The sequence below is a fragment of the Drosophila miranda genome, chromosome XR (genome assembly GCF_003369915.1).
Source record: "Drosophila miranda strain MSH22 chromosome XR, D.miranda_PacBio2.1, whole genome shotgun sequence".
Taxonomy (NCBI): domain Eukaryota; kingdom Metazoa; phylum Arthropoda; class Insecta; order Diptera; family Drosophilidae; genus Drosophila; species Drosophila miranda.
In genome coordinates, this window is record NC_046674.1 from 34,702,518 (window position 1) to 34,729,003 (window position 26,486).

Consider the following 26,486-nt stretch of genomic DNA (forward strand, 5'->3'; position numbering starts at 1 on the left):
CAATCTGATAGATATGGTCATTATCTATGATTCTGCGTTTTTAGTTTTCTCGTATCCTCAATATTGTGGATGCAACAGATTTTCGTCCTTTGTGGGGGCGGAAGGGGATGGGCGAAATTTTGATGTATACGTTTTATAGTGAGATCTAACAGGAGTGTGGATATAAAATTTGGTTACTCTAGCGTTAATAGTCTCTGAGATTTGTGGATACCCCCAGATTTTCGTCATTTACGGGGTCGGCAGGGGGTGTGGCGAAATTTTGGAAAAAAACTCGTCAAGGTCCGATATCTCTGGATTGTGGATCAAAAATTTGGTTGCTCTATCTTTTATAGTCTCTGAGATCTAGGCGCTAATGTTTTGCGCTAATCAAAGCCGGCTATGCAACGTGTGTGTTAGAGAGAGACAGGGCGAGGAAAAATTAAATTGTTTTCTTGATTCTGGCTATAATAATGATACGATTCTGCGTTCTTGGTTTTCTCATACCTTTAAAATTGTGGATGCCACAGATTTTCGTCATTTGTGGGGGCGGAAGTGGGCGGGGCGAAGTTTTGAAATATTCCTGTAACAGTGACATATCACAGAAGTCTGGGTCCAAAACATCGTTGTTCTACCTCTTATAGTCTTTAAGCACTAGGCGCTAAAGGGGACGGACGGACGGACAGACAGACAGGGCTCAATCGACTCGGCTATTGATGCTGATCAAGAATATATACTCTTTATGGGGTCGAAAACGATTCCTTCTGGACAATACACACATTTTCACCACAAATCTAATATACCCCAATACTCATTTTGAGCATCGGGTATAAAAACTCAAAACCCCCAATAAAACACAATTTAATCTTGCAATTAAAAACAAGGTGCATTTTTTTAAGGTTATGAGTGATAGTGAAATACAGGATTTAGAAAAAGAATTTCAGAAACTAAAAGGAACACAAAAAGAAAACTAATTATCAGGAAGGCGAAGTTGAAAACAGTTTCATGAGCAGCTAAGACTAATGGTAGAGTCCGCGGTTTCAAGCGCACTAGCCGTACAGATGCAGAGTTAAGAACAAACGTTGTCTGTAATGAAACCCTTGATATTACGGAATCCCTAATCGACTTACCCTTATCAAGCTTTAGAAATACTGAGAAACAGAGCTAAGAACTCAGCTGATATGGTACTCTTTTCTTTAGACACTCCCCTTAATTTTAAAGTCATTATAGATCGACTAGACTTTACGTACGCAGACAAACGACCAATATATTTAATGTAACAAGAGATGTGAACTCTCCGGCAGGGAAACTTTACATTATTACAGTACTATGACGAAGAAGAAAAGAAACTGACCCTCCTTATAAGCAAAACAATTATGATTAACGAAACCACTGTACCTTCTTCATTGAATGAGAAATACAGAGCGGACGCTCTACGAGTATTCATCTCAGGAATCAAGAAGATTCTAAGTGATGTTCTATTCTCGCCAAGACCAAAGGATCTTCCCCCTGTTTGGCATTGGCGTAAGAGGCTAATCATGATCGATATATGTTCGCATCACACTAGAATTGAACAAAGACAGCAAGGCAGAGAGAATTTAATGACGGACCCAAGGCAAAGACAACTATTGAAAACAAGAACTTTTACCAAAACCAGAACAGGTCCAACCAATGGATGTGGACACATTCTCACGTTTTAGGCAGACTACCAAGTATCAACAGAACAGCTCGCCTCAGAGACAAAACCAGTGGAAAATTTAGCAACAAAACAACCAATCGGACTACATAAACCACAAACACGTTTTATTTATTTATTTTCATGCTTTATCCTAGCGCTAACACTTATGTTTTTTGTGTAGAGAGTTATTTACTTAAATCTAAATATCATTTAACATTTTTAGAGAAGCTTATACTTATAATTGTTTTTACAACATGTTTTGTTTTATTACTTTTTTAAATTTAAATTATTTATTCTACTATTTTTATTTATTTGTTATATTTTTTCTATTATTTTTATTTATTTTCTTTTTTGAGTGAATTTGTTAATTTAATTTTATTGATTTTCTAAGTGTTTTTTAACTTTAAAGTGAAACTGAGTTGCGCTCCTACTGGTTTTGATGCTATGGGGAATATTGTTCCATAAGCGAATAGCGTTAATGAAGAACTGCCTCTTCGAGCAAAGAGTTTGAATTCGATGGCATGTGTAATTGTTTGTTTGTAGCGGGGTTACATCATTCGCTTTTAGCTCTTGCTTAAGCCGGTTGTGTTTTTTTTCTTGCTCCTTCATTCTCCGCCCTTTGCTTAAATATCATACAACATTGTTGTGACTTTGTTTTGATATATCATCGCATCTCTTTAATTTGATTTTATTTTGTGTTAATCACCAGTGTTTCGATTGTAAACAAGTGTTTAATATAAATAAAATATTCGCTACGTAACGCATCGGACTCGTGCAGGCAATTTGTTATTGTTTTTTGCCCAGTCTGCTTTTCGTTATCGCTTCTTCGATGTGCACTGTTCTCGCGCATCAGCGTTTGCATCGCCCACACTCTCTCGTGAGCATTAGCGGGCCTGCTGCTCGCATTGTTGCTCTCACTCTCTCTGGATTGCCTATACTCTCCCTCCTTGTGGACTATTCTTTTGTGTCTCTGCTTTGGTGAGTTTACTGCTCGTTTCCTGCACTTCGTTGGATCATCTGCTGAATTGGATCTGAATTATTGCCGCTGCTGCTAATTGTCGGGCTCGCTCTGCTGTCTGCTCTCCCATTTACCTGCGCTCTCACTCTGTTCTTTTATTATTCGTGCACAGTGATTGTACTGCTGTCAATAATGACAATCGTTTGTAGTACAAAGAAATGTGAATTCGGTGGTGTAATCATTGGTGATTCATTCCTTAGCTACTGGCTGTGCGACAATTTTGCCCACATAAAATGTGCTGGTGGCGGAAATTTTGGCCGGCTAAACGATCTGATCTCGAAACGTATGGGCCTGTCTTGGTCATATTTGTCTTGTCAGTAGATTGAGGCCGAAATGCGCACATTCATGAGACAGACTCGAACGGGGTTTCTGGATGTCCGGAAACAATTTGAGGCTCTCAACGAGAAATTTCTAGCCCTTGAATCGCAGTTTCTTGGGCTCAAACTCTTGTGCAAATCGCCTAGACGGAAAATTCTGCATAATGATACCAATCTCTTGCAACCTAATCCGATTGGTACGCCTGCCTCCCAACTTCATCCATCGGAAGCATTTGTTACTCCGAGTGGTCATGCCTCGCCGTTATCTGAAAATCCGCCAACGGTGGCTCCGGTGTTCGTTACACCGAGCAATGTGCTTCCTCCGAGCATCCAATTTACCAACAGCATTAATCCCATTCCTGCAGTTTCTGCTACCGTCACTTCTGACGTGGTGAGTGCTCCTAGTGCGGGTGTGTTGGTTGCTGGTGATGTCTTGCCAATTCCTGCTCCAGCCGTTGCTGCCAATTCTTCTGGCCCAGGACCGAGATCTCGGTCCGAGACCATCTCGATCTCGCTCGGGACTTCTACTTAGAGCAGTGGTCCCTCGGAAAGCAATATTTGTTTCTCGTCTTATTCCTGTGGTTACAACGGAGGATGTTAAACAACATCTTTCCTCTAAACTTAACGCTTCGCCTGATGACATAGTTGTGACTAAATTTATATTTAAACATAAGCGCAACATATCATCCTTTAAAATTCTTCTCTCTGATTCTTTACTATCCAATTCTCTAGAACCGTCAATATGGCCTGAGCATACAATTATGCATGAGTTCCTTCACAAAGATTCGAACCGAGAATTACCGAACCTGCTGCTCCAAAAAACTGATGTACCATTTGGGCAAATTGCGTCAAATTCCGTTAACCTTTCTGTGTTCTGCAGTTGTATGGATTGAATTGTCGGTTGCACCATCTGAATTTTGTTCTATATTCGATTCTGGTGAAACGGCAAGACCCCGTAAGTACTCAACAGTATCTATTGAATCATGGGGGAAAACTTTTTGAATTTCTGCTAGTAACTTTGCAACATTTTCCTTTAATACATAAATGCATGCGTTTGGACCAGCATCAAATGTGTACGCTGCATGCACTGTACCCGTAGTTTTATTGTATGTATGTACAAAATTAACTATAGCATGAGACACATCGTTCATATAAACGCATGGTGGATATGTGTCCAAGGCGATTGCATGAAACTGATTTGAGTCTTTCATCGTTATCTCAGCAAAGGATTGAAAATCACGAGCTTTTATGGCCTTTTTTAAATTCGCGATCCTTTCCGGAACTAGTTTATCAACTCGATGCTGAATTAACTGCGATGTAGCCACAGAACGTTGCATACCTTTAGTGGAGCTTGTTTTTTTTCGTTCATCGTTTACGACTAAAATGAGTACATGCATATTCGGCCAATGTTGGGCTGATGCAACTGGTTCAGCGACAGAGTCGCTGCCATCATCAAGAACTCCACGGTGCCATTGAACAAAACCACCAAATAAACTACGACATGCAGAACCACTACCTTGTCGAGCTATAGTCGTCAATTCTTCAGTAAGGGGGATACCATATAAACGTGCCAGTGAATATACCAGGCAAGCGTAACCAGCTGCGCTTGATGCAAGACCAGCAGCAGTAGGAAAATTGTTACGCGATGCAATATGTACTTTCCAAGAGAGTGAAGCTTCTTGAGAACCATTAATATGTGCTAGACGTTGAACTAAAAATAAAAAGAGATGTACAAAATAAATTAAAATTTCATTTTAAAAACTCACCTCCTTCTAAACAGCGCATAAGACGAGAGTCCTCCTCGAAAAGCAATTCCTCATCATTGAGCCACATTCGATTGTGTTGAAATTTTTCTGAAGCAGTTATTGTTGTCTTCGCGCAAAGCTGTAAAAACACACAAATATACAGGTCACAATACAGACAATATTATCATAGACAAGTAAGGTATCTAACTTCGCCCGCCGAAAATTATATTCCCTTGAAAGGCCGCGATTGCAACTACTACTTTATATAAATTATAGGAGAGGTGCTATTTATATTTCTGGGCTAGTTAACTTTTAGCTTTATTAGAACCTAATTGTCATTTACATTAAAAAGTTTGGAATTTTAACGATAAACGTAAAATTCATCTCAAGAAAAAACTTTAACTTTAAAAAAACGTAGGTTAGGTTAGGTAGAGGCGGTTGCCAAGCTCGCTCGGAGCCCGACACACTTAGGCCGGTTTCGGCCCGTTGTGATACCGCTTGGGATCATTCCCTCCCTGCAAGTGAGATTTCATGTCAGCAGTTGTCCCATCCAGATGCTCTTATAATGTTTGCGACCTTTCTGGGACATAATGTAGACATCTCCGAGATGTCGTTCAGAAAGGCAGTGCCTAAGTGTTGTAGCCTCCTTCTGCTGAGAGCTGGACAGGAGCAGAACAGGTGTTCCACTGTCTCCTCCTCCTCCTCGTCCTCGTCTCTGCAGCTGCGGCAGAAATCATTGTGTGGGGCACCCAGCCTGTTTGCGTGGATGCCTACTAGCCAATGTCCTGTGAGGGAACGTATGACTGCGCTGCACCTTTCCCTGCCTAGTTGGCAGAGCTCTGAGGTGCGCTTCTTATCTATGGTCGGCCATGTTTGCCGAGCTGTGCGACAACATGGCCCTATTTGCCACTTTTCGTCTGCCAGTCGCTTGTACTGCTCTTTTATAATGAGCTTGCAGGTGGCCATAGGCATACAAATATCCTCCTTATCTTGGAGAAGGGGGGTCGTAGTACCATATCTGGCCAGCTCGTCCGCTATGCAGTTGCCCTCGATGTCCCGGTGGCCCGGGACCCATATAAGGCTGATAGCAAATTGCTGAGCCATCTCGTGAAGACATCTGCGGCAGTTCGCCACAGTAGCCGAGTTCGAGTAGATTGCGTTGAGTGATCTGATCGCAGCTTGGCTATAGCTGTAGATGTTTAGATTGGTTGCCGTGGCGGTAACCGTGTGAAGGCAGTACAGAGCCTCCCTAATTGCTGTAACTTCCGCTTGGAAGACGCCATTCGTCTCTGTGAGGGATGATGGTGCTGAATGGAGTATCCGTGTGCTCCCTTGGAACTTGATAGTCCGTTCTTACTGGGACAATGTTGTTTTTATTTAGTATCGATGAGTGACCTGAGTGCTGAGGTACCCATTGTTCAGAGTCTCTAAGACGTATTGCTGCCATTTCTGCCCGCTCCTTTGCTGTAAGGTCAAGGCTCTGGGGGCATAGCATGGTGGAGGTTCGAAGTGCTCCACTGATGCAGAGGGTGGCCGTTTGCTGAACTTTGCCCAGCTGATTGGTGATTGTCCTTTTTGTAAGGGCAGGCCACCACACAGTAACTCCGTAGAGTAATATAGGTCTGACTATTGCCAGATATATCCATAGGACTATGCTTGGGTTAAAAAAAACGTAACACATGAAAATTTCTGTGTCATGATTTTCTACCATATTTTATGTCGATTTTTAAGCCAAGATCAGATTAGTTCAACCTTGCATTGCCAATGTGAAAAACCTTTCAACGAATTCAACCGTAAAGTCCTTCCTTGCAGGACGAATTTCGTGAAGGTGGCCCAAAATCTCGATGATGTTCGCAAAATGATTGAGGCGGATCGTTATGTCACGGTCATGTACCGTGAGATTGAGACATCTTTGAGCATTAGAATGAAGTCCATCAATAAGATTTGCCATGATGACCTCCGGGTAAATCAGTTCTGTTCGCTTTGAATCCCACACAATGTAAAAATTGGCCAACATGAGACTCGTGTCGATTGGTGTAAGAGAATTATCAAAAAAACATTATCATTGTGCATAACATCTACACAGCTGACGAATGTAACGAAGTGTAGATATACGAATTTGAGCCTTGTTTCAGAGACACTTCCTTCTGAGTTCCAAAGTGCTGGGTTCCAATGTATTCGTCTTCATAAACACTATTCAGTTAGCAAAGTTTGTTTTTTCATTGTTGGGCCAGAAATATAAATATAAATAGCAACTTCGTGAAATATGAAGGCCGTCGGAATCTGCCGATTATATAGCCATATCATATAGCCATAACCATAAGGTCAATCGGTGAAAAGTCGTTCTTTCCATATACCTTTTTCCTGATATATATATCATGTTCTAAATTTATTCAAACTTAACTAGCTTAAGCAATTTATATATAATTTTGTTAAATTTGATGTAACAACTATTATTGCCGCGCTGGGCAACGCCTCCAAATCTTTGGCCGTACGTTTGTTAAGCTTCCCGCGTTTAATAGGCCTCCCGTTGTTTGTTCTTCAAGTTTTAGTTTTATTCAGGTGTTTCAGTTACAAAGATCAGGGCAGGGTATTAAATTAGGGGGAGAAGCGAGCTAAAAAACTTGTACCGCTTCAGTTTAACTTTTCGCCGCTGCCTTTCTTTTCGTTCTTGTTCTTCCTTGCCTTGTCTATGGCTACCATTCGCCATGGTTAACCCTTTGCTGAGTGCTGTTAATGTCTGTGCTGTTAGGCGCAGTGATATTTAGAGCTGCCACTGCGGTTTCTGCCGTAACATTCCCCCCTTCGCAAACTTCGTCGCTTGTCATGATGTTTGCCAAACTTTTGGTTAAGCGTTGGATCATGCGTCAAGCGTCTGTTGACAGGAAGCTTGCCAGTTCGATTTGTACTGCTCGCACGGTGAGGCACGTGAATAGTACTCCCCATCGTTTCTCCACGTTGGAGACGTTCTCTCTACGTTGACCTCCAGTGGTCCAAAGTAGTCGATACCTGTGTTTGTGAATGGCAATTCGCTGATTGCTAGCCTCTCTGGTGATAAGCTTCCCATTTTCCCGACGAACACGTCGCTTGATCTCGACGGAGAGCTCCTGTGTTATGAGTTTAGTCAGTCGTAGGCCGAGGATTGCTGCCATAAGCTCCATCCTGGGAATCGAAAATGGTTTCAATAGTGCCACTCTTGTCTTGGATGCGAGTAGTGTGCATCGTACTTCTTCTCTTTGTTCGATCCTTATGTAGGCGACGGCTGCAAAGGCGTTTATGCTCGCGTCTGTAAAGATGTGTAATTGAATATTAGATGTTTGTATCGTTAGACCGAGATATCGTGAAACCCTTAATTCTTCGATGTTTTTAGGTTGCCGTGCCCGTATTGTCCAATTGCTGACCTCCATACGTCCTGCAGTTTTATCTCTGCCTGTATTATATAGAAGCCCAATAGTCCTAAGGGATCGAAGATGGTCATGACTATACGTAGAATTGACCGCTTCATCATAGTTTTCGTTTCGTAGTATATGTCATCTCGAAACTTATTGACGAAGGTGAAGTAATCATGCCACCACACACCAAGCACTCGTTCTCGTCTTCTTGAGTCCGTCATCTCGATGGGGCGTTCTTGATGATATCCATCTCTTGAGAGCGCTCTCATCACGGTGTTTGAGTTAGATATCCAACCTCTCATCTCGAAGCCTCCTTCTTTGTGTATGTTATGCGCTAGGCGGACCATTTCGTCTTCCGAGTCCCAGCTTTGGAGCCAGTAATCTACAAAGGTGTTGCGAAGTATAGCCTGTACTGCCTTTCTTTGTTCCTTGATGAACCTTTCTTCGTTTCTATTTCTCACGTAGGTCGCTGCTGCTGGGAACAAGAAACACCAAAGGTCATTACGCTCATTACGTGCCTATCCGGTTCTCGACTGGTGTCACCATATCTCCAGAGAACCTGCTGTGAGCTTTGATCATCCGCACATATCCTGACCTGGTGAAACATTTCTCTAATATCTCCGCAGAATCCAATAGACATCTGTCAAAATCGCGATATTACTCCTAGAAGCGATGGCAATTGGTCCGGGCCTTTTAGTAGCATTGAATTCCACTTTGGCTGCTGCGTCCCATACGAGTCTTAATTGGCCTTTGTTCGGGTCGGATCGCGAATGAAGGGGTTTTGCCCATGCAGGTTGGTAGCCGGCGCCGGTGCGGCCATTGGATACCACATAGCGCCAGCTGGTATTGTCTCGTTCGGATTCAGCCCATTAGACATTCCAATCCGCGTTGCTTCCATGGGTCTTTACATGTGAACTCATGAGGCCTCCTGCTTGAGGTAGTCTGGAATGCGTCGGGATGGGGCGCCTTCCCTCGCTAGATTCCGACTAACGCCGTTTATTTTACTCCGGTGTCTTTTTTCGCACAGTCCTGGTTTGTGGTTATACACGAACCTCGTGTCGCTTGAATGAAAGAGATTAGCCTTTCCGTCCAACTGTATGAGGATATCTCACCTGCAAAGTCGAATCTGTCGTGATGCAGCTGATGTTACAACTATTATTGCCACGCCGGGCAACGCCTATTCGCTTCTAGCTCTTGCTTAAGCCGGTTGTGTTTTTTTCTTGCTCCTGCGTTCTCCGCCCTTTGCTTCAATATCATTAAACATTGTTGTAACTTTGTTTTGATATATCATCGAATCTCTTTAATTTGATTATACTTTGTGTTAATCACCAGTGTTTCGTTTGTAAAAAAGTGTTTAATATAAATACAATATCGCAACGTAACGCATCGGACTCGTGCAGGCAATTTGTTATTGTTTTTTACCCAGCCTGCTTTTCGTTGTCGTTTCTTCGGTATGCACTGTTCTCGCGCATCAGCGTTTGCATCGCCCACACTCTCTCGAAAGCATAAGCGGGCCTGCTGCTCGCATTGTTGCTCTCACTCGCTCTGGATTGCCTATGCTCTCCCTCTTTGTGTTTCTGCTTTGGTGAGTTTACTGCTCGTTTTCTGCACTTCGTTGGATCATCTGCTGAATTGGATCTGAATTATTGCCTCTGCTGCTGATTGTCGGGCTCGCTCTGGTGTCTGCTGTCCCATTTTGCCTGCGCTCTCACTCTGTTCTTTTATTATTCGTGCACAGTGATTGTACTACTGTCAATAATGGCAATTGTTTGCAGTGCAAAGAAATGTGAATTCGGTGGTGTAATCATTTGTGATTCATTCCTTAGCTGCTGGCTGTGCGAAAATTTTGCCCACATAAAATGTGCTGGTGGCGGAAATTTTGGCCGGCTAAACGATCTGAACTCGAAACCTTCATCCCTGCCTCCCACCTTCATCTATCGAAAGCATTTGTTACTCCATGAGGTCATGCCTCGCCATTATCTGTAAATCCGCCAACGGCGGTTCCGGCTGTTGCTGCCAATTCTTCTGCCCCAGGACGGAGATCTCTTTTAGGAGTGGCAAAACCATCACGATCTCGCTCGGGACTTCAACTTAGAGCAGTGGTCCCTCGGAAAGCAATATTTATTTCCCGTCTTATTGCTGAGGCTACAACGGAGGACGTTAAACAACATATTTCCTCTAAACTTAACGCTTCGCCTGATGATATAGGTGTGACTAAATTTACATTTAAACATAAGAGCAACATATCATCCTTTAAAATTCTTCTCCATGATTCTTTACTATCCAAATCTCTTGAACCGTCAATATGGCCTGAGCATACAATTATGCATGAGTTCCTTCACAAAGATTCGAGCCCGAGTCCCAGAATTACCGAACCTGCTGCTCCAAAATACTGATGTACGATTTTTCTATTCACTATCAGAACGTTCGCAGTTTTTTTGGCAAATTGCGTCAAATTCATACAAATAGTGCGTCTTTTGATTTCGATGCCATCGCTTTTACCGAAACCTGGCTTAACTCTTCTATCAATGATCATGAAATTTTCATTGAAAAATTCACTATTTGTAGAATGGACCGCCCATCTTTAGCAGGTGGGGTTCTCCAAGTATTTGTCATACTTAAAAAATAATAAATCTAGGCTCTATAAAAAGTACCAGAAGGCGGGCTCCACGTCGGCCTTAGCTTTATACTCCTTCGCTCGCTCTCTGTTCCTTGCCGTTAATAGTCAGTGTTATAATCATTACTTTTCACAATGTAGTAGAAACTTTCAAAGTGATTCTAAACGAGGGGGAACGTTGTGAGTTGCTGCGTACACCGCAACTCTACAGTTATACCCGATACTAAGTCAGTATAACTCTCCTCCGGCAGACGCCGCTAATATTAAACGACACGACAAAGAGTGCGTGCGAGAGAGACAGAAAATCAGTCTGAGCGTGACGTCGGGCGCTGCGTAGCCACTGAAAATTGATTTCTTGCTTTTGGCTACAAAAATGATCCGATCTGATCCAGTTTCAGCAATCTGATAGATATGGTCATTATCTATGATTCTGCGTTTTTAGTTTTCTCGAATGTGCAATATTGTGGATGCAACAGATTTTCGTCCTTTGTGGGGTCGGAAGGGGGTGGGGAGAAATTTTGAGATACACGTTTTATAGTGAGATCTAACAGAAGTGCGGATATCAAATTTGGTTACTCTAGCTTTAATAGTCTTTGAGATTTGTGGATGCCCCAGATTTTCGTCTTTTGCGGGGGCGGAAGGGGGTGTGGCGAAATTTGGACACAAAACGGTCAAGGTCCGATATCACAGGAGTGTGGATACCAAATTTGGTTGCTCTGGCTCTTATAGGTTCTGAGATCCTTGAACTCATATTTTGCAATTGACAAAACCGACCATGAAACCTGTGTGTTAGAGAGAAACAGAGCGAGAAAGAATGAAATTGTTTTCTTGATTCTGGCTATAATCATTATACGATCTGGTTCAGATTTTGCACTGTAGAAGATATGGTCATCCTCACCGATTCTGCGTTTTTGGTTTTATCGTATCTTTAAAAATGTGGATGCCACAGATTTTCGTCCTTTGTGGGGGCGGAAGTGGGCGGGGCGAAGTTTTGAAATATTTTTGTAGCAGTGACATATCACAGAAGTCTGGATCCAAAACATCGTTGCTCTAGCTCTTATAGTCTTTGAGCACTAGGCGCTGAAGGGGACGGACGGACGGACGGACGGACAGACGGACAGACAGACAGGGCTCAATCGACTCGGCTATTGATGCTGATCAAGAATATATATACTTTATGGGGTCGGAAACGATTCCTTCTGGACGTTACACACATCCACTTTTACCACAAATCTAATATACCCCAATACTCATTTTGAGTATCGGGTATAAAAACAGAAGCATCTGCGGTTGGCATTGCAAATTTATTCTAACCTAATCCACCGTGGTTTTCAAATTGGTTTGCAGACGGATGTAGTTTTTACGGACTTCGGCAAGGCATTCGATTCTGTGAACCATGCTCTGCTTATTCACAAGCTCTCTTTATTAGGGTTCCCAACGAATCTTCTAGATTGGATTTTGTCCTATCTCTCTAACCGTACCGAGATATCGTGAAACCCTTAATTCTTCGATGTTTTTAGGTTGCCGTGCCCGTATTGTCCAATTGCTGACCTCCATACGTCCTGCAGTTTTATCTCTGCCTGTATTATATAGAAGCCCAATAGTCCTAAGGGATCGAAGATGGTCATGACTATACGTAGAATTGACCGCTTCATCATAGTTTTCGTTTCGTAGTATATGTCATCTCGAAACTTATTGACGAAGGTGAAGTAATCATGCCACCACACACCAAGCACTCGTTCTCGTCTTCTTGAGTCCGTCATCTCGATGGGGCGTTCTTGATGATATCCATCTCTTGAGAGCGCTCTCATCACGGTGTTTGAGTTAGATATCCAACCTCTCATCTCGAAGCCTCCTTCTTTGTGTATGTTATGCGCTAGGCGGACCATTTCGTCTTCCGAGTCCCAGCTTTGGAGCCAGTAATCTACAAAGGTGTTGCGAAGTATAGCCTGTACTGCCTTTCTTTGTTCCTTGATAAACCTTTCTTCGTTTCTATCTCTCACGTAGGTCGCTGCTGCTGGGAACAAGAAACACCAAAGGTCATTACGCTCATTACGTGCCTATCCGGTTCTCGACTGGTGTCACCATATCTCCAGAGAACCTGCTGTGAGCTTTGATCATCCGCACATATCCTGACCTGGTGAAACATTTCTCTAATATCTCCGCAGATTCCAATAGACATCTGTCAAAATCGCGATATTACTCCTAGAAGCGATGGCAATTGGTCCGGGCCTTTTAGTAGCATTGAATTCCACTTTGGCTGCTGCGTCCCATACGAGTCTTAATTGGCCTTTGTTCGGGTCGGATCGCGAATGAAGGGGTTTTGCCCATGCAGGTTGGTAGCCGGCGCCGGTGCGGCCATTGGATACCACATAGCGCCAGCTGGTATTGTCTCGTTCGGATTCAGCCCATTAGACATTCCAATCCGCGTTGCTTCCATGGGTCTTTACATGTGAACTCATGAGGCCTCCTGCTTGAGGTAGTCTGGAATGCGTCGGGATGGGGCGCCTTCCCTCGCTAGATTCCGACTAACGCCGTTTATTTTACTCCGGTGTCTTTTTTCGCACAGTCCTGGTTTGTGGTTATACACGAACCTCGTGTCGCTTGAATGAAAGAGATTAGCCTTTCCGTCCAACTGTATGAGGATATCTCACCTGCAAAGTCGAATCTGTCGTGATGCAGCTGATGTTACAACTATTATTGCCACGCCGGGCAACGCCTATTCGCTTCTAGCTCTTGCTTAAGCCGGTTGTGTTTTTTTCTTGCTCCTGCGTTCTCCGCCCTTTGCTTCAATATCATTCAACATTGTTGTAACTTTGTTTTAATATATCATCGAATCTCTTTAATTTGATTATACTTTGTGTTAATCACCAGTGTTTCGTTTGTAAAAAAGTGTTTAATATAAATACAATATCGCAACGTAACGCATCGGACTCGTGCAGGCAATTTGTTATTGTTTTTTACCCAGCCTGCTTTTCGTTGTCGTTTCTTCGGTATGCACTGTTCTCGCGCATCAGCGTTTGCATCGCCCACACTCTCTCGAAAGCATAAGCGGGCCTGCTGCTCGCATTGTTGCTCTCACTCGCTCTGGATTGCCTATGCTCTCCCTCTTTGTGTTTCTGCTTTGGTGAGTTTACTGCTCGTTTTCTGCACTTCGTTGGATCATCTGCTGAATTGGATCTGAATTATTGCCTCTGCTGCTGATTGTCGGGCTCGCTCTGGTGTCTGCTGTCCCATTTTGCCTGCGCTCTCACTCTGTTCTTTTATTATTCGTGCACAGTGATTGTACTACTGTCAATAATGGCAATTGTTTGCAGTGCAAAGAAATGTGAATTCGGTGGTGTAATCATTTGTGATTCATTCCTTAGCTGCTGGCTGTGCGAAAATTTTGCCCACATAAAATGTGCTGGTGGCGGAAATTTTGGCCGGCTAAACGATCTGATCTCGAAACGTATGGGCCTGTCTTGGTCATGTTTGTCTTGTCAGTAGATTGAGGCCGAAATGCGCACATTCATGAGACAGACTCGAACGGGGTTTCTGGATGTCCGGAAACAATTTGAGGCTCTCAACGAGAAATTTCTAGCCCTTGAATCGCAGTTTCTTGGGCTCAAACTCTTGTGCAAATCGCCTAGACGGAAAATTCTGCATAATGATACCAATCTCTTGCAACCTAATCCGATTGGTACGCCTGCCTCCCAACTTCATCCATCGGAAGCATTTGTTACTCCGAGTGGTCATGCCTCGCCGTTATCTGAAAATCCGCCAACGGTGGCTCCGGTGTTCGTTACACCGAGCAATGTGCTTCCTCCGAGCATCCAATTTACCAACAGCATTAATCCCATTCCTGCAGTTTCTGCTACCGTCACTTCTGACGTGGTGAGTGCTCCTAGTGCGGGTGTGTTGGTTGCTGGTGATGTCTTGCCAATTCCTGCTCCAGCCGTTGCTGCCAATTCTTCTGGCCCAGGACCGAGATCTCGGTCCGAGACCATCTCGATCTCGCTCGGGACTTCTACTTAGAGCAGTGGTCCCTCGGAAAGCAATATTTGTTTCTCGTCTTATTCCTGTGGCTACAACGGAGGATGTTAAACAACATCTTTCCTCTAAACTTAACGCTTCGCCTGATGACATAGTTGTGACTAAATTTATATTTAAACATAAGCGCAACATATCATCCTTTAAAATTCTTCTCTCTGATTCTTTACTATCCAATTCTCTAGAACCGTCAATATGGCCTGAGCATACAATTATGCATGAGTTCCTTCACAAAGATTCGAACCGAGAATTACCGAACCTGCTGCTCCAAAAAACTGATGTACCATTTGGGCAAATTGCGTCAAATTCCGTTAACCTTTCTGTGTTCTGCAGTTGTATGGATTGAATTGTCGGTTGCACCATCTGAATTTTGTTCTATATTCGATTCTGGTGAAACGGCAAGACCCCGTAAGTACTCAACAGTATCTATTAAATCAGTGGGGAAAACTTTTTGAATTGCTGCTAGTAGCTTTGCAACATTTTCCTTTAATACATAAATGCATGCGTTTGGACCAGCATCAAATGTGTACGCTGCATGCACTGTACCCGTAGTTTAATTGTATGTATGTACAAAATTAACTATAGCATGAGACACATCGTTCATATAAACGCATGGTGGATATGTGTCCAAGGCGATTGCATGAAACTGATTTGAGTCTTTCATCGTTATCTCAGCAAAGGATTGAAAATCACGAGCTTTTATGGCCTTTTTTAAATTCGCGATCCTTTCCGGAACTAGTTTATCAACTCGATGCTGAATTAACTGCGATGTAGTCACAGAACGTTGCATACCTTTAGTGGAGCTTGTTTTTTTTCGTTCATCGTTTACGACTAAAATGAGTACATGCATATTCGGCCAATGTTGGGCTGATGCAACTGGTTCAGCGACAGAGTCGCTGCCATCATCAAGAACTCCACGGTGCCATTGAACAAAACCACCAAATAAACTACGACATGCAGAACCACTACCTTGTCGAGCTATAGTCGTCAATTCTTCAGTAAGGGGGATACCATATAAACGTGCCAGTGAATATACCAGGCAAGCGTAACCAGCTGCGCTTGATGCAAGACCAGCAGCAGTAGGAAAATTGTTACGCGATGCAATATGTACTTTCCAAGAGAGTGAAGCTTCTTGAGAACCATTAATATGTGCTAGACGTTGAACTAAAAATAAAAAGAGATGTACAAAATAAATTAAAATTTCATTTTAAAAACTCACCTCCTTCTAAACAGCGCATAAGACGAGAGTCCTCCTCGAAAAGCAATTCCTCATCATTGAGCCACATTCGATTGTGTTGAAATTTTTCTGAAGCAGTTATTGTTGTCTTCGCGCAAAGCTGTAAAAACACACAAATATACAGGTCACAATACAGACAATATTATCATAGACAAGTAAGGTATCTAACTTCGCCCGCCAAAAATGATATGCCCTTGAAAGGCCGCGATTGTAACTACTACTTTATATAAATTATAGGAGAGGTGCTATTTCTATATCTGGCCTAGTTAACTTTTAGCTTTATTAGAACCCAATTGTCATTTACATTAAAAAGTTTAACGATAAACGTAAAATTCATCTCAAGAAAAAACTTTAACTTTAAAAAAACGTAGGTTAGGTTAGGTAGAGGCGGTTGCCAAGCTCGCTCGGAGCCCGACACACTTAGGCCGGTTTCGGCCCGTTGTGATACCGCTTGGGATCATTCCCTCCCTGCAAGTGAGATTTCATGTCAGCAGTTGTCCCATCCAGATGCTCTTATAAAGTTTGCGACCTTTCTGGGACATAATGTAGACATCTCCGAGATGTCGTTCAGAAAGGCAGTGCCTAAGTGTTGTAGCCTCCTTCTGCTGAGAGCTGGACAGCAGCAGAACAGGTGTTCCACTGTCTCCTCCTCCTCCTCGTCCTCGTCTCTGCAGCTGCGGCAGAAATCATTGTGTGGGGCACCCAGCCTGTTTGCGTGGATGCCTACTAGCCAATGTCCTGTGAGGGAACGTATGACTGCGCTGCACCTTTCCCTGCCTAGTTGGCAGAGCTCTGAGGTGCGCTTCTTATCTATGGTCGGCCATGTTTGCCGAGCTGTGCGACAACATGGCCCTATTTGCCACTTTTCGTCTGCCAGTCGCTTGTACTGCTCTTTTATAATGAGCTTGCAGGTGGCCATAGGCATACAAATATCCTCCTTATCTTGGAGAAGGGGGGTCGTAGTACCATATCTGGCCAGCTCGTCCGCTATGCAGTTGCCCTCGATGTCCCGGTGGCCCGGGACCCATATAAGGCTGATAGCAAATTGCTGAGCCATCTCGTGAAGACATCTGCGGCAGTTCGCCACAGTAGCCGAGTTCGAGTAGATTGCGTTGAGTGATCTGATCGCAGCTTGGCTATAGCTGTAGATGTTTAGATTGGTTGCCGTGGCGGTAACCGTGTGAAGGCAGTACAGAGCCTCCCTAATTGCTGTAACTTCCGCTTGGAAGACGCCATTCGTCTCTGTGAGGGATGATGGTGCTGAATGGAGTATCCGTGTGCTCCCTTGGAAATTGATAGTCCGTTCTTACTGGGACAATGTTGTTTTTATTTAGTATCGATGAGTGACCTGAGTGCTGAGGTACCCATTGTTCAGAGTCTCTAAGACGTATTGCTGCCATTTCTGCCCGCTCCTTTGCTGTAAGGTCAAGGCTCTGGGGGCATAGCATGGTGGAGGTTCGAAGTGCTCCACTGATGCAGAGGGTGGCCGTTTGCTGAACTTTGCCCAGCTGATTGGTGATTGTCCTTTTTGTAAGGGCAGGCCACCACACAGTAACTCCGTAGAGTAATATAGGTCTGACTATTGCCAGATATATCCATAGGACTATGCTTGGGTTAAAAAAAACGTAACACATGAAAATTTCTGTGTCATGATTTTCTACCATATTTTATGTCGATTTTTAAGCCAAGATCAGATTAGTTCAACCTTGCATTGCCAATGTGAAAAACCTTTCAACGAATTCAACCGTAAAGTCCTTCCTTGCAGGACGAATTTCGTGAAGGTGGCCCAAAATCTCGATGATGTTCGCAAAATGATTGAGGCGGATCGTTATGTCACGGTCATGTACCGTGAGATTGAGACATCTTTGAGCATCAATAAGATTTGCCATGATGACCTCCGGGTAAATCAGTTCTGTTCGCTTTGAATCCCACACAATGTAAAAATTGGCCAACATGAGACTCGTGTCGATTGGTGTAAGAGAATTATCAAAAAAACATTATCATTGTGCATAACATCTACACAGCTGACGAATGTAACGAAGTGTAGATATACGAATTTGAGCCTTGTTTCAGAGACACTTCCTTCTGAGTTCCAAAGTGCTGGGTTCCAATGTATTCGTCTTCATAAACACTATTCAGTTAGCAAAGTTTTTTTTTTCATTGTTGGGCCAGAAATATAAATATAAATAGCAACTTCGTGAAATATGAAGGCCGTCGGAATCTGCCGATTATATAGCCATATCATATAGCCATAACCATAAGGTCAATCGGTGAAAAGTCGTTCTTTCCATATACCTTTTTCCTGATATATATATCATGTTCTAAATTTATTCAAACTTAACTAGCTTAAGCAATTTATATATAATTTTGTTAAATTTGATGTAACAACTATTATTGCCGCGCTGGGCAACGCCTCCAAATCTTTGGCCGTACGTTTGTTAAGCTTCCCGCGTTTAATAGGCCTCCCGTTGTTTGTTCTTCAAGTTTTAGTTTTATTCAGGTGTTTCAGTTACAAAGATCAGGGCAGGGTATTAAATTAGGGGTATTAAATTGAAACTTGTACCGCTTCAGTTTAACTTTTCGCCGCTGCCTTTCTTTTCGTTCTTGTTCTTCCTTGCCTTGTCTATGGCTACCATTCGCCATGGTTAACCCTTTGCTGAGTGCTGTTAATGTCTGTGCTGTTAGGCGCAGTGATATTTAGAGCTGCCACTGCGGTTTCTGCCGTAACATTCCCCCCTTCGCAAACTTCGTCGCTTGTCATGATGTTTGCCAAACTTTTGGTTAAGCGTTGGATCATGCGTCAAGCGTCTGTTGACAGGAAGCTTGCCAGTTCGATTTGTACTGCTCGCACGGTGAGGCACGTGAATAGTACTCCCCATCGTTTCTCCACGTTGGAGACGTTCTCTCTACGTTGACCTCCAGTGGTCCAAAGTAGTCGATACCTGTGTTTGTGAATGGCAATTCGCTGATTGCTAGCCTCTCTGGTGATAAGCTTCCCATTTTCCCGACGAACACGTCGCTTGATCTCGACGGAGAGCTCCTGTGTTATGAGTTTAGTCAGTCGTAGGCCGAGGATTGCTGCCATAAGCTCCATCCTGGGAATCGAAAATGGTTTCAATAGTGCCACTCTTGTCTTGGATGCGAGTAGTGTGCATCGTACTTCTTCTCTTTTTTTTTATTTATTTATTAAATTAACAAATTATCTGTTAATAATGGTACTTAGTTACTAAAGGCAGAAAAAGATAAGTTAAAAGTTAGCTAAATTTAAATGATTATAAATATTGCATGCAATTAGTTTAAGAGACAGTTCAGGGGATAGGGTTAGACAGAGGGAGTTATAATTATGGCATAAAACCCTAAAAGGTTCATGATCAGCATAATTAGACCTACATATGGGTAGACGGATAGGCCTAAAAGTACGGGTAGGTCTGGATGGAACGGCCAAGTCAATCTGACCCAAGAGAGTTTGGGAGTCAACAGTCCCAAGAAGGAGCTTGTGCACGAACATTACGCCATTGCATATTCTGCGATGGTGCAACGACGGCAGGTCAATAAGATTTAGCCTAGACCGGTAGGGTGGCAAGATTCTTCCCGAGTCCCAGTTAAAGTTCCGAAGGGCAAAAATTAAAAATTGCTTTTGCACGGATTCAATAACAGCCTGCTGCTCTTTATACTGCGGGCTCCACACACAAGAACAATACTCCAATATAGGACGTACTAACGAGATGTACAGTTGTTTCGTAACGTACGGGTCGTCAAACTCCTTGGACCAACGCTTGATGAACGCTAAAACACCCTTAGCTTTATTTACAGTTGCAGCTATATGGGTGTTGAAACACATCTTATGATCAAAAAGGACTCCGAGGTCATTTGAACTCGAAATTCGCTCAAGGACATGATTTCCTAGAACATATGAGACAAAATGAGGAGCGCGACGGTAAAATGTCATAAGTTTGCATTTGGAAAGGTTCAGAAAAAGAAGATTAGTTGAACACCACAATAGTAGTTCACTTAGATCAAGTTGAAGGCGTGTGTGCAAATACCAATCAGAGTAAGAAAGACAGATTTTGACATCATCAGCATACATTAGTGTAGTAGAGTATGTTATAACTTGAGGAAGGTCGTTCACAAATAAAATAAACAGAAGCGGGCCCAGATGACTTCCCTGTGGCACACCTGAAGTAACATTAACAGTATTTGACAACACGTTAGAAAACAAAACACGTTGAGTACGGTTAGAGAGATAGGACAAAATCCAATCTAGAAGATTCGTTGGGAACCCTAATAAGGAGAGCTTTTGAATAAGCAGAGCATGGTTCACAGAATCGAATGCCTTGCTGAAGTCCGTAAAAACTACATCCGTCTGCAAACCAATTTGAAAACCACGGTGGATTAGGTTAGAAAACTCAAGAAGGTTAGACGATGTTGAACGATGTCTGAAAAAACCGTGTTGCGACGGAGATATCAAGCTGCAACAAAGATGTTGCAGTTGCCGGGTGACCAGGAACTCAAGAAGCTTCGGGATGGCGGAAAGCTTTGCGATACCACGATAGTTTTCAATGTTTGATCTTGAACCTTTTTTGTGAAGCGGAATGATGTAGGACTCATTCCAAATTACTGGGAGACAAGACTGTTCCAAGGAGAGGTTGAAGAGAAAGGTCAAGGGCTTGCAAAGGGACTGGGCACAGTGTTTTAAGATGCAACTTGGTACCTTATCTGGACCCGCAGAAAACGATATGTCCATAGATGACAAACCTTCAAGAACAACGCTTTCCTCGAAAAAGGGCAGAAAAATACTGTTAGCTTGAGGTAGCTGGTACGGATACGGAGTGGATGCGTTGTAAATATGAGACGAGTACGTTGTTTGGAAAAAGTTAGCGAATAAATTTGCAATACCAACAGCAGAAGCTTCTGTTTTGTTCTGGTAATGAAGGGACGGAGGAAAAACGTTTGACTTGCGCTTAGAATTAACGAACGAATAGAATTTTTTAGGATCACTACGAAAATTACTACTACATTGTGAAAGGTAATGATTATAACACTGACTATTGACGGCAAGGAACAGAGAGCGAGCGGAGGAGTATAGAGCTAAGGCCAACGTGGAGCCCGACTTCTGGTACTTTTTATAGAGCCGGGATTTATTATTTTTTAAGTATGACAAATACTTGGAGAACCAGGGAGGCTTGGACGATACAGGTACAGTGATATCTGGAACAAACGTATTAAGGGCGGAGTAAATAGAACTATAAAACGAGTTAACAGTTGCATCTATGTTCGGTAATGAATAAAGAAACGACCAATCAACACGCGAGAGATGTAGATCTAAATCAATAAAGTTTGTTTTGCGAAAACACTTTATGTGACAAGGAGCCATGGAACTGTCAGCACCTCCAGATTGTGTACACTCCAGTGATATCAACAAAGTTGGATGGTAAGGATCTTCAGGGAGAGATATTGGGCTTGCTCTAGATACAGTAGCAAGAGAACCATCGTTAACAAAAACGAGGTCAAGAAGTCTGTCCCTAATGTTTTTAACGGCATTAATTTGGACAAGGGAAATATCCGTTAGCCCATTGATAAAGTCATTATGGCAATTGGGAAACAACAGGTTAGCGTCATTACAAGGCAGCCAAGAAAGAAATGGGAGGTTAAAGTCCCCCATGACAATAATTCGATCATTGCACCCTAATGTAGAAACAACATTATTAATTGCTGAAAGGTGGTGTAAGTAAAGCTCAGCATCAGACCTGGGAGGAATGTAAGAGCAGGTTAAATAGAAAAATGCGGAGCCAACACGAACTTTGACTGCAACAAATTCAATTCCATGAATGTTATTGAATGGGAATAACTCAGATGAGAAAACAGATTTAACTGCAATCAGAACCCCACCTGCAAAAGATGGGCGGTCCATTCTATAAATAGTGTAACTATCAATGAAAATTTCGTGATCATTGACAGAGGAGTTAAGCCAGGTTTCGGTAAACGCGATGGCATCGAAATCAAAGGACGCGCTATTAGTATGAATTTGACGCAACTTTCCCAGCAAACTGCGAACGTTCTGATAGTGCATGGAAAAATAGTACATTAGTTTTTTGGAGCATGTTCGGTAATTCTTGGATTCGAGTTCGAATCTTTAAGAAGGAACTCATGCACAATTGTATGCTCAGGCCATATTGACGGTTCTAGAGAACAGGATAGTAAAGAATCAGGGAGAAGAATTTTAAATGATGATATGTTGCGCTTATGTTTAAATGAAAATTTAGTCACAACTATATCAACAGGCGAAGTGTTAAGTTTAGTGGCAAGATGTTGTTTAACATCCTCCGTTGTAGCCTCAGGAATAAGACGAGAAACAAATATTGCTTTCCGAGGGACCACTGCTTTAAGTTGAAGTCCCGAGCGAGATCGAGATGGTGGAGCCACACCTAAAAGAGATCTCGGTACAAGGGCAGAGGAATTGGCAGCAATGGCTGTAGCAGGAATTGGAGTAGGAATTGCAGCAGGAATTGGAGCAGGAATTGGAGCAGGAATTGGCAAGACGTCGTCAGCAACCAGCACACCCGCACTAGGAGCACTCACCGCGTCAGAAGTGACGGCCACAGAAACTGCAGGGATGGGATTGATGCTGTTGGGGAGTTGGGTGCTCGAAGGAAGCACATTGCTCGGTGTAAAGAACTCCGGAGCCACCGTTGGCGGATTTACAGACAACGGCGTGGCATGCCTACACGGAAATGCTTCCGATGGATGAAGGTGGGAGGCAGGCGTACCAATCGGATTAGGTTGCAAGAGATTGGTATCATTATGCGGAATTTTCCGTCTAGGCGATTCGCTCAAGAGTTTGAGCCCAAGAAACTGTGATTCAAGGGCAAGAAATTTCTCGTTGAGAGCCACAAATTGTTTCCGGACATCCAGAAACCCAGTTCGAGTCTGTCTCATAAATGTGCGCATTTCGGCCTCAATCTCCCGACAAGCCAGACATGACCAAGACAGGCCCATGCGTTTCGAGATCAGATCATTCAGCCGGCCAAAATTTCCACCACCAGCACATTTTATGTGGGCAAAATTGTCGCACAGCCAGCAGCTAAGAAATGAATCACCAATGATAACACCACCGAATTCACATTTCTTTGCACTACAAACGATTGCCATTATTGACAGCAGTAGAATCACTGTGCACGAATAATAAGAGAACGGAGTGAGATCGCAGGTAAAGTAGGAGAGCAGACAGCAGAGCGAGCCAGACAATCAGCTGCAGCGGCAATAATTCAAAGCAGATGATCCAACGAAGTGCAGAAAACGAGCGGTAAACTCACCAAAGCAGAGACACAAAAGAAAAGTCCACAGAGAGGGAGAGTGTAGGCAATCCAGAGAGAGTGAGAGCAACAATGCGAGAAGCCCGCGTATGCTCACGAGAGAGTGTGGGCGATGCAAACGCTGATGCGCGAGAACAGTGCACACCGAAGAAGCGATAACGAAAAGCAGACTGGGCAAAAAACAATAACAAATTGCCTGCACGAGTCCGATGTGTTACGTTGCAATATTGAATTTATATTAAACACTTGTTTACAAACAAAACACTGGTGGTTAACACAAAGTAGAATCAAATTAAAGAGATGCGATAATAAATCAAAACAAAGACACAACAATGTTGTATGATATTTAGGCAAAGGGCGGAGAATGCGGGAGCAAGAAAAAAACACAACCGGCTTAAGCAAGAGCTAGAAGCGAATGAATGTTCGATCCTTATGTAGGCGACGGCTGCAAAGGCGTTTATGCTCGCGTCTGTAAAGATGTGTAATTGAATATTAGATGTTTGTATCGTTAGACCGAGATATCGTGAGACCCTTAATTCTTCGATGTTTTTAGGTTGCCGTGCCCGTATTGTCCAATTGCTGACCTCCATACGTCCTGCAGTTTTATCTCTGCCTGTATTATATAGAAGCCCAATAGTCCTAAGGGATCGAAGATGGTCATGACTTTACGTAGAATTGACCGCTTCATCATAGTTTTCGTTTCGTAGTATATGTCATCTCGAAACTTATTGACGAAGGTGAAGTAATCATGCCACCACACACCAAGCACTCGTTCTCGTCTTCTTGAGTCCGTCATCTCGATGGGGCGTTCTTGATGATATCCATCTCTTGAGAGCGCTCTCATCACGGTGTTTGAGTTAGATATCCAACCTCTCATCTCGAAGCCTCCTTCTTTGTGTATGTTATGCGCTAGGCGGACCATTTCGTCTTCCGAGTCCCAGCTTTGGAGCCAGTAATCTACAAAGGTGTTGCGAAGTATAGCCTGTACTGCCTTTCTTTGTTCCTTGATGAACCTTTCTTCGTTTCTATCTCTCACGTAGGTCGCTGCTGCTGGGAACAAGAAACACCAAAGGTCATTACGCTCATTACGTGCCTATCCGGTTCTCGACTGGTGTCACCATATCTCCAGAGAACCTGCTGTTAGCTTTGATCATCCGCACATATCCTGACCTGGTGAAACATTTCTCTAATATCTCCGCAGATTCCAATAGACATCTGTCAAAATCGCGATATTACTCCTAGAAGCGATGGCAATTGGTCCGGGCCTTTTAGTAGCATTGAATTCCACTTTGGCTGCTGCGTCCCATACGAGTCTTAATTGGCCTTTGTTCGGGTCGGATCGCGAATGAAGGGGTTTTGCCCATGCAGGTTGGTAGCCGGCGCCGGTGCGGCCATTGGATACCACATAGCGCCAGCTGGTATTGTCTCGTTCGGATTCAGCCCATTAGACATTCCAATCCGCGTTGCTTTCATGGGTCCTTACATGTGAACTCATGAGGCCTCCTGCTTGAGGTAGTCTGGAATGCGTCGGGATGGGGCGCCTTCCCTCGCTAGATTCCGACTAACGCCGTTTATTTTACTCCGGTGTCTTTTTTCGCACAGTCCTGGTTTGTGGTTATACACGAACCTCGTGTAGCTTGAATGAAAGAGATTAGCCTTTCCGTCCAACTGTTTGAGGATATCTCACCTGCAAAGTCGAATCTGTCGTGATGCAGCTGATGTTACAACTATTATTGCCACGCCGGGCAACGCCTATTCGCTTCTAGCTCTTGCTTAAGCCGGTTGTGTTTTTTTCTTGCTCCTGCGTTCTCCGCCCTTTGCTTCAATATCATTTAACATTGTTGTAACTTTGTTTTGATATATCATCGAATCTCTTTAATTTGATTATACTTTGTGTTAATCACCAGTGTTTCGTTTGTAAAAAAGTGTTTAATATAAATACAATATCGCAACGTAACGCATCGGACTCGTGCAGGCAATTTGTTATTGTTTTTTACCCAGCCTGCTTTTCGTTGTCGTTTGTTCGGTATGCACTGTTCTCGCGCATCAGCGTTTGCATCGCCCACACTCTCTCGAAAGCATAAGCGGGCCTGCTGCTCGCATTGTTGCTCTCACTCGCTCTGGATTGCCTATGCTCTCCCTCTTTGTGTTTCTGCTTTGGTGAGTTTACTGCTCGATTTCTGCACTTCGTTGGATCATCTGCTGAATTGGATCTGAATTATTGCCTCTGCTGCTGATTGTCGGGCTCGCTCTGGTGTCTGCTGTCCCATTTTGCCTGCGCTCTCACTCTGTTCTTTTATTATTCGTGCACAGTGATTGTACTACTGTCAATAATGGCAATTGTTTGCAGTGCAAAGAAATGTGAATTCGGTGGTGTAATCATTTGTGATTCATTCCTTAGCTGCTGGCTGTGCGAAAATTTTGCCCACATAAAATGTGCTGGTGGCGGAAATTTTGGCCGGCTAAACGATCTGAACTCGAAACCTTCATCCCTGCCTCCCACCTTCATCTATCGAAAGCATTTGTTACTCCATGAGGTCATGCCTCGCCATTATCTGTAAATCCGCCAACGGCGGTTCCGGCTGTTGCTGCCAATTCTTCTGCCCCAGGACGGAGATCTCTTTTAGGAGTGGCAACACCATCACGATCTCGCTCGGGACTTCAACTTAGAGCAGTGGTCCCTCGGAAAGCAATATTTATTTCCCGTCTTATTGCTAAGGCTACAACGGAGGACGTTAAACAACATATTTCCTCTAAACTTAACGCTTCGCCTGATGATATAGGTGTGACTAAATTTACATTTAAACATAAGAGCAACATATCATCCTTTAAAATTCTTCTCCATGATTCTTTACTATCCAAATCTCTTGAACCGTCAATATGGCCTGAGCATACAATTATGCATGAGTTCCTTCACAAAGATTCGAGCCCGAGTCCCAGAATTACCGAACCTGCTGCTCCAAAATACTGATGTACGATTTTTCTATTCACTATCAGAACGTTCGCAGTTTTTTTGGCAAATTGCGTCAAATTCATACAAATAGTGCGTCTTTTGATTTCGATGCCATCGCTTTTACCGAAACCTGGCTTAACTCTTCTATCAATGATCATGAAATTTTCATTGAAAAATTCACTATTTGTAGAATGGACCGCCCATCTTT

The 26,486-nt window shown here is 43.3% G+C and overlaps 1 protein-coding gene, 1 long non-coding RNA gene and 1 pseudogene across 2 annotated transcripts; 1 reads left to right on the top strand and 2 right to left on the bottom strand.

Moving 5' to 3' along the window:
• Positions 1-3,822: 3,822 nt before the first annotated feature.
• On the bottom strand, positions 3,823-4,912 carry LOC117186089 (diphosphomevalonate decarboxylase-like; the record flags this gene model as incomplete). The annotated part of the gene is made up of 2 exons (XM_033386189.1): positions 3,823-4,700; positions 4,756-4,912. Coding segments are annotated over 2 exons (1,020 nt in total), but the record flags the coding sequence as incomplete, so codon positions are not given.
• Positions 4,913-12,362: 7,450 nt separating this feature from the next.
• LOC117186345 lies at positions 12,363-13,697 on the top strand. The gene is made up of 3 exons (XR_004471452.1): positions 12,363-12,675; positions 12,751-12,849; positions 12,912-13,697. It is a non-coding gene; the product is annotated as an uncharacterized LOC117186345 (long non-coding RNA).
• Positions 13,698-15,061: 1,364 nt separating this feature from the next.
• On the bottom strand, positions 15,062-16,151 carry LOC117186090 (annotated as a pseudogene).
• Positions 16,152-26,486: the final 10,335 nt, after the last annotated feature.